General features: G+C 43.3%; 1 protein-coding gene across 1 annotated transcript in view; it reads right to left on the bottom strand.

The window, feature by feature from the left end:
• Positions 1-8,101, bottom strand: part of NSF (N-ethylmaleimide-sensitive factor) — a 69,669-nt gene that overhangs the window by 1,844 nt on the left and 59,724 nt on the right. Inside the window, 1 exon segment of the mRNA XM_009328391.1 lies at positions 393-448. Within this exon segment, the coding sequence (XP_009326666.1) occupies positions 393-448 (56 nt within the window).

Genomic DNA, 8,101 nt, shown 5'->3' with positions numbered 1-8,101 from the left:
TTCTCTCAGACAGAAGAAATACAAGAAATCAAAGTTCCAGATTTTAGATAAACAGCTGGATTTTAACTCTAGCAGAATCTCTTCTGATTTACTTTAGTTAAAGAAAGCTAAATTGTGGTCCGATACCTCACTTATATTTTAAAGTCGCAGGTAAATTAAGAAAAGCAGAGAATTCAGGCATGCAGGTTCTCAAAAATTCTTCAGGACCTCCCCCCTCCCAAAACAACTGGCATATAGCTATAAGGAGAACTGATCTGATACACAGTTCTGTAAATATAGGAGGGGCCAACAATGAGATCAGATATACTACACTGCAGGTTCCCCTCAAAGAGATGCTTGTTTCTGAGTGGAGAAGAGAATTTTAATCAATGCTTCAAAATAAAAGTACTTACTTTCCTTCTTCTCTCAGAAGAGTCAAGAATTTTTTCACCCGATACTCAGGATCCATCTAAACACCAAACAAAACAGATCTCCATTAATATGATGCAATCTTCCAAGTAGCACAATGGGAAAATGAGGCCACGAAGATAGCTAGAGATGCATGTGTGTGTGTGCTTTGCCCATGCATTGGCCTGGCCAGAGATCAGCCTGCTTGTCCAGAAGTTCTGCAGCTAAGTAGTGCAGATACAGCACTGCATCAAGAGAAAAAAAAAATTATTAGCACGAACTTAGCATGCTCACATAGCTAGGAGATGAGCCAGACTAGAAACACACACAAGCATTTCTACCAGGTGCTTCTGTTTTGATGGCAATCTGCACACTAGCTTCATCCCACACTGCCAATTCTAGCCTGGCTCTGCACAAGCCAGGCCCACTCTGTGTCTGCTTCTATCTCCCCCTTTCCAGACCTGGGGCAGCAAATAAAACAGTCGGGAGCAGAAGGGGCTGAAGATGTCCTCAATTTTCCTCTGTCTTCCTTCCCCCTTAGAGCTCCAGCAGCAAAGCACCAGAGGAGCAGAGCTGCACGTGGTGGGTTAGCACATAAGGGAAAGCTGAATCACAGCAAAAGACTTCCAGAACTTGCAGTACCAACTTGTGTTGTGGCTCCATCAACCAGGAACATCCCCTAAAGATCAGTCCTGCCTCTCCCCCAACACTGAGACAGAGACAACAGGGAAGTGGGAGGAAAGGCTACTAAAGAGACAGAGACTCAGGCTGCCATCAGAAGACACAACTTCTGTATAACTGCATCAGCCCTTTGTGCTTATGCATGGGCTTGTTGCACTCCAAAGTAAAAGACTAGGCAAATTGCCATGCCTACAGCAAGATACAATGAGTTAGGACTACAAACATTTGGAAATCAGAGACCATTGGTTCTCAGAGTATCTCCGTGTTGTATTGCAACAGTTCATTTGGCCTAGAAACTCCAACTTCTGTCCATTCTGTTGTGATCTTCATCAACATCTTGAATCTTTAACACACTGTCGAAAATACAGGGGGTCATTCTGAAAACATTCAGTAAATGTTCAGTACTATGAAGTTGACTGGTTGCAAGATTCCCAGCTCTATCACCCACTTGGTAATAAACAGGCAAGTGCTCTACTAAAACATAAAACTGGGACTTTTCCTTGGAGGGGGGAAGCAAAGTTTCAGCATGTGCCCTGGCCTCCCACCAAAGAGACAGAACAAGGGCTCTTGAACTCCTCTACCATGTTTTATATTCCTAAAGGAAAATTTCCACCAATTCCAGATGTGAAGAAGCCATCTATTTAAAACCACGATCACTGCATTTGAGGGCAACACAAACGTCTTTAAAAACAGCTTGGAAGAAGATACAACACCAAAAAAAACCCAACAGCAGTATTACCAGTGATGCAGGCAGGGAAGAAACAGCCAATGAAAATTTCTGCTATGTGCTAAGAAAAAGCCTAAAAATTTATAACTTCCTATCACTTTGAAATATGTCAGCAAGGCCAATACCTCAATACCAACTACTGAACTATTTTTAGATCAGAAAAATAAATTCACTGAAACAAGATGATCTAAAGGAACTTACAGAGGATCACCAAGTTATTAAGTTGGGTTTTTAACATGCAAAGGAATACTGGTAATCTTCAGGATCCCAGAAGAAAAGAAAGGCTACCCCACTACCTAAAGCAATGTTTGAAATGTGTAACACATGGGTCGTAAGAGAGGGACTGTTGTGCCACATAACAACAGACTAGAAAGGTGGTGTCTGCAGTATCCCTCTAGCCTAAATCTTCTCCACAATCTCTCCCAGTCGACACTTGGCTCACCTGTCACTATTTCAGTTCTCCTGTTTCTATGTGTAGATGTGGCCTTTGGGACCTGGTTTAGTGGTGGACTTGGTGGTGTTACATTTATGGTTGGATTCTATGATCTTAAAGGTCTTTTCCAACCTAAATGATTCTATGATTCTGTCAGAAAGGCTGAAGGCAATTGGGATAGGAGTACGTGCACATGGGCCACACACCCTGAACACTGATTACTTGGAAGCCCCCTTTCTCCGGGGGAATCCACATGTGTAATCCACACTATAAGGCTAAGCCTGTGACTCTCACCTGACAAAGGGTCTCAGATCTTCCCCATCCAAAGGACTCTGGTCTGACCACGTGGCTGATCCTGCTTAAGCAGAAGGCTGGACTAGATGACATCTTGAGGTCCCTTCTGACCTCATTTATCCTATAGTCCTGTGACAACTCAGCCACCTCTCTTCCTAGATTTCTGGATGTTTCCAGAATGGCTAGTACTTGATAAAGGCGTGACCACAACTCCAGGTGGCCACACAAACAAAGTGTCATTTACTGATAAGTACAGACTAAATAACTGGGACAGTGCAATGGACTGAAAACTGGTTAAACTGCTGAGCTCAAAGGGTTGCGATCAGTGGCATGAAGTCCAGTTGGAGGCCAGTCACTAGCGGTATATGCCAGGCATCCATATGGGAGCCAATATTGTTTAACCTCTTTATTAACAAACAGGATTTAGGGACAGACTGCACCCTCAGCAAGTTTGCAGATGACATAGAACTGGGAGGCGTGTTTCATGCACTTGATGATGGTGCTGTCATTCAGAGACCTCAGTTGGATGGAGATACAGACCGACACAAATCTCATGCAGTTCAAAGGGAAATGCAAAGTCTTCCACCTAAGCAGGAATAACCCCATGCACCAGTACAGGCTGGGGGACAACTGGCTGGAAAGTGACTTTGCAGAAAAGGACCTGAGGGTCTTGGAGGACAAGTTGAATGTGAACCAGCAATGGGCCCTTGCAACAAAGATGGCCAACAGCATGCTGGACTTTGTTAGGAGGAATGTTGCTACCAGATCGAGGGACATGATTCTTCCCCTCTTCTCAGTTATAACACACCTGGAGGACAGTGTCCAGTTCAGGGCTCCGCAGTACAAGAGAGACAGAGACATACCAGAGAGAGTCCAGCAAAGAGTCACAAGGGTGATTAAAGGTCTTGAGCATGTGTCATACAAAGAGAGGCTGTGAGAGGTAAGATTGTTTAGTCTGGAGTAGAGAAGACTCAGGACTGGGGAGGGAAGGGTGACTCTTACCAATGTGTATAAATACCTGATGGGAGGGAGTAAAGAAGAACAGAGAGACTTTTCTGCGTGGTGCCCATTGGCAGGGCAGGAGGTCACAGGCACAAATTGAAATGTAGTTCCATGAAAACAGAAGAGAAATCTTTTCATTGCAAGGGTGATCACACACCATTAGGGACTGTCCATGGAGGTTATACCATCCTTGGAGGTATTCAAGACCCAACCGGACATGACCCAGAGCAACCTGTTCTAGTCGATCGTGCTTGGTCAGAGCAGGGGGATGGACTAGACAAAGATGAAAAAAATGCTATGGGTGCAATTAGCAGAGTGTATCTGTTTAGTACCTTCCTGCTCCCCGCGACATTCACTCGAAGAGAAGAAGGTCACAAACAGTTACCCTAGAGAACCAGATACCGCCTACACAGTGAGCTAGATGAAGCGCTCACTCAAGTCCTGGACAGGAGGTTCAAATGTGGCCAAAACCTCAAGTTACGTGGACAGCCAAAGCAAGCCTGGGAACCAGAACTGCCAAGGCCAAGCTTAAGCAAAAAGAATTACCAGTGCACACTCTCTCAACAAGCTTCAGACAGCCCATAAAAGAAAGGGATTTGAGGAAAAGGACAAAATACATTTGATCTTTGACCATGAGTAGAAAAGTGCATCTGAGAGGGATCCCTGGCCTTCTCAGATAAGACACATGGCATTTTGTAGATACTGGCAGTAAAGACATCTACTTCTGAAAGGACTTCTTCAGAGGAGTTACTCAAGTGGCAGCTCACCAAGTCCTCAGATTTGACTTCTAATCTATGGTCCAAACTCACAGACAGGTTCTCCATGAGAAAGCTAGAAGAGTTGGGCAAATGAACTGCAAAGAAGTGGACCTTGCTGGCAACAGTCCGAAACCCAAACTTCATCCATTCCTGTTGGAGCTGGAAAGGCCTGGTTCCCATCAAATGTTGATGACGAAGAGGGTGGTGAGATGTCTGTAATCATCTACACATATGCTTTCTGAAGGTCTGAATTGGATTAGATGACGTCCTGAGGTCCTTTCCAATAAGAATGATTCTGTGATTCTAAGATCTTAAGTATTCTGCAAATCAGGCAAACCAGTGAAAGGCTGGTTTGATGGTTAGAGGAAGAGCAACTCACTGCTTAAGTACTTGCACTCCATACCGAATCAAGACACTTTTTGCAGAGGCCACAAAACCAGGCAATTTACTCAGTAAAGAGAGAATCTTTCACATCTCAGATTGACCCAAGGAACCATGAACACTGAGATGGAGCAAGGCATCTGGCCATCGACGGAAAGCCCAAAGCTGATAGAAAGTGAATGTCACACAGAACAGTCGAAGGGCCTGGCTTATTCTAAGATTACTTATCTCACTGCCTGACACAGGGATCAAGAGTATTATCTACCTGCAAAGAAGATGGACCTTGGTGAAAACCTTAGGAAACCATGGAAAAGTCACCACAATCAGGAAATAACAACAAAGGACCAATCAGACAGTTCTGTTAAAAACAACAACAGGATCTGAGATGGATATATACAAACAAATCTCTTTTTTTGATTCCTAGAAAATTTGTACTACTGCAACCAGCTGAAATTCAAACTTGCCAATGCCAGTGTTATGTTTCCCAAATCAAAGATGCTGCCTCCCCACCCCTTTTCACTCAGACATAAGAAAGTGGCCATGATAAGACACTTTGTCCATAAAATGTACTGACACCGTTTGTACAGATTCTTTGGGAGGAACAGCATTTATCTGCAGACACTATCTTGCCCAAAAGATTAAAGCAGGAAGCTGAAAGGTAACAAAGAGGTAAACTTGATCAAATAGCTTATTAAAAAATGCAGACAAAAGCAGAAGGTTGATCTGCCCTGGAAGATGGTGTTAATAGAGTGCAAAGAGGAAGCAGGTTCAGGACTCTTGAACAGACCCTCTAGTGCCCTGTGAAAGGAGAAATGCTGCTGTCAAACTAGATGAAAGATTTTCCAGAAGAACAGTGCGGAGATTGACTCTGTGACACAGCTCAGACAGGTGGCAAGAAAATTGCTGTTCCTTTCTAGGTAATGCAGTATCCCCAGGACATGCCTGGAAGCCCTTAGGAAAAAAGGCAACTGAAGAGACTTCATTAATCTTCAGTCCAGAGAAGAAGAGATACTCCACCAAGATGTGCATGCCCTTGTATAGCACAGTACTCCTGTAAACCCGTCATAACTCTTAGTATGTCCAGATACAGCGTTTAGTTTAAAATAATATAGGCAACATTATATGATGACCTTTCAAAATAAGTTCCCACGTAGTTAAAATACATTACAGATAAACAGCTTAAATTAAGTTAAGTTTTATTTATGCTAAACAGAAGTTACCAAATCAGGAAATACTGGAGGTGCAAAAAGGGGCCTTCTGGAAAGCTGCCTGGCTCATTCAGGTTCCTGCTCCAAGAAGGAGAGAGACCTTGGTTTTTGGAGTGTTGCCAGCAAGGTCCAAGAGCAACAAGACAGGTAGGCAAAATACGCAGAAGGAACCAGCCCCCTAGCTCTGGGAAAAGAAGGCTCATGTATCCATCAGCACTCCAGGGTAGGGTTGCAGCATCAGGGCAGGGCGAAGCTAGCGTGGCACCTGATAGCACTGAGAGGTGGTCCATGTACTGCAGCCAAGGATACTTCAAAACTAAAAACTTTTCTGGATTCACGTGGCAAATCATGAGTGTATCCATTCATCAAAGACTTCTTTTGGACAAGAACATAACATCATTCCAGGACACTCGGTGTACACAAGATGACCAAAGTATGTGACACTAAATACGAGTGGTTCGACATTAAAGAAAGCCAGAAATAGCAATAAACATAGTTTGAGGGAAATTAAGCTGCCAAAAAGTGTGGGTTTACAAGGCTTGTAAACAAGGTAACAAAGCAACCCAAGATACCAGAGCAATGCAGTGGTTCACGGTACTCTAAGGAAGGATTTTGATATTGAAAGACTGGTTCAGCCAGATTTCAGTCTGAAACAAACTGAAAGTAATTTGAACAGCTTAAGAATACCTACATATAGCATATATTGGGTTTACTAGTCTAATAAAACAAACAACACAGATTCAGTGACTGCAGAGAAAGAAACTAGGTGCACATTTTTTGCAATGAATTAATTCACCATGGGATCTAATCAGCTGAATTTTGAGAAATTTCATCCACCACTTGGAATTTTTAAGGGGTTTCAGATTCAAATCTCTTTCTAAAAAGCTGTGGTCCAGCTCAGTGAAAAAAGGAACTAGCCTTGGACTTCTCATTTGTTGACATTTTGCTTTCCTGTAAAAGCTAGCCAAATTAGATATCATTGTGGTCTTTCAATGCGTTCAGATATGAGTGTTCTATTTAGTGAGAGCCTGTATTGCTTTCCTATATTTATAGCAGTTCAGCAGATGGAGTCATATAAACACCTCAGACCTTTTGGAACAGAACTTCTTCATATTTAGCTTCCACATGCTATTACCTATGCTATTACACGATTACCTGAATTGAGTGTAATAACGTAAGTTGCCTTGCTACCAACCATCCATGTATAGTAGCAAAAGTGGATTATCAATCACCTATATCAGCAGTTGCAGCCCTTCATTTTACATTGTTCAATTTGTCAGAAATGGCACAGTTCTGCCTGTCTTCTCCCAGCCTGATTGGTCATGGACTCATCTACAGAACGGTGGTCTGGTTAGAAAAAAAAAATGCACAAGACCAGTTTACCTGTCTGCACAGTGTAGGGCAGCATGAAGACTCCCTATCTGCAGCGTCATAGGTGTGCAGCCATGGGGCAATGCTGTGAACGAGGCTGGGGTAAGCATTTCCACCCCTGCTCCAGATTCAGGAGAGCCCATAATTTACATAACCCTCACCTTCAGTTTTGAAAAGAACCAACACGTAAGGTCAAAGCAGCAAAGGAAAACGTCCTGTGTCAGAAGAAGGAATCCACTGTCAAGACTAAGTGAAACGGACTGCAACAGAGCCAGGCAGTCCCTGAAGGCCTGCACCCCTTAAATACATTTAATACATGTGAGCAATGACTTACTGACTTGCCTGTAGGTATGGAATTAAAAGCCAAGGAAGAAGAGGAAAAAGTAATCTAGATAAATGACTTTATTCCCTGAGGTGACATCTAGTCAGAGCATATCCTTAGTGCTGTGCAAGTTTTAACAGAATTGTGAATAGTGAACAGAGGGATACATGACTTATATGCTGCTGAACTACATGCCTCTTAGCTTATGCTCAGCCTCTCCTAGGAAGATCTAAGGACAGTTCACTCAGCTGCACTAAATCCATTTGATGTGAAAAGAGAGTGTGTGCGGGGGGGGAGAAGGACTCAGAAGGGCGCTGAAATGTCAGCCGCGGAGGATTAGGGCGGCATGCTACACCCTCTCATTTTTAGCATGCATATACTGTCGAGCACAAGCTTGATGGCTGGCTTGCAGGCATAGATGATGGGTGCGGGGGAGGGTTAAGAGCTACATATTTCTACCCTCTGCAATTATTTTCTTTAAAGTGCTGAAAGTGGAAAATAAAGAGAAGAGCAGCTGAACAGCCTGACAGATTTATC

Source organism: Pygoscelis adeliae, unplaced genomic scaffold (assembly GCF_000699105.1).
Source record: "Pygoscelis adeliae isolate BGI_AS28 unplaced genomic scaffold, ASM69910v1 Scaffold97, whole genome shotgun sequence".
In the NCBI taxonomy this organism is placed as follows: Eukaryota; Metazoa; Chordata; class Aves; order Sphenisciformes; family Spheniscidae; genus Pygoscelis; species Pygoscelis adeliae.
This window is presented reverse-complemented; position numbering and strand designations above follow the sequence as displayed.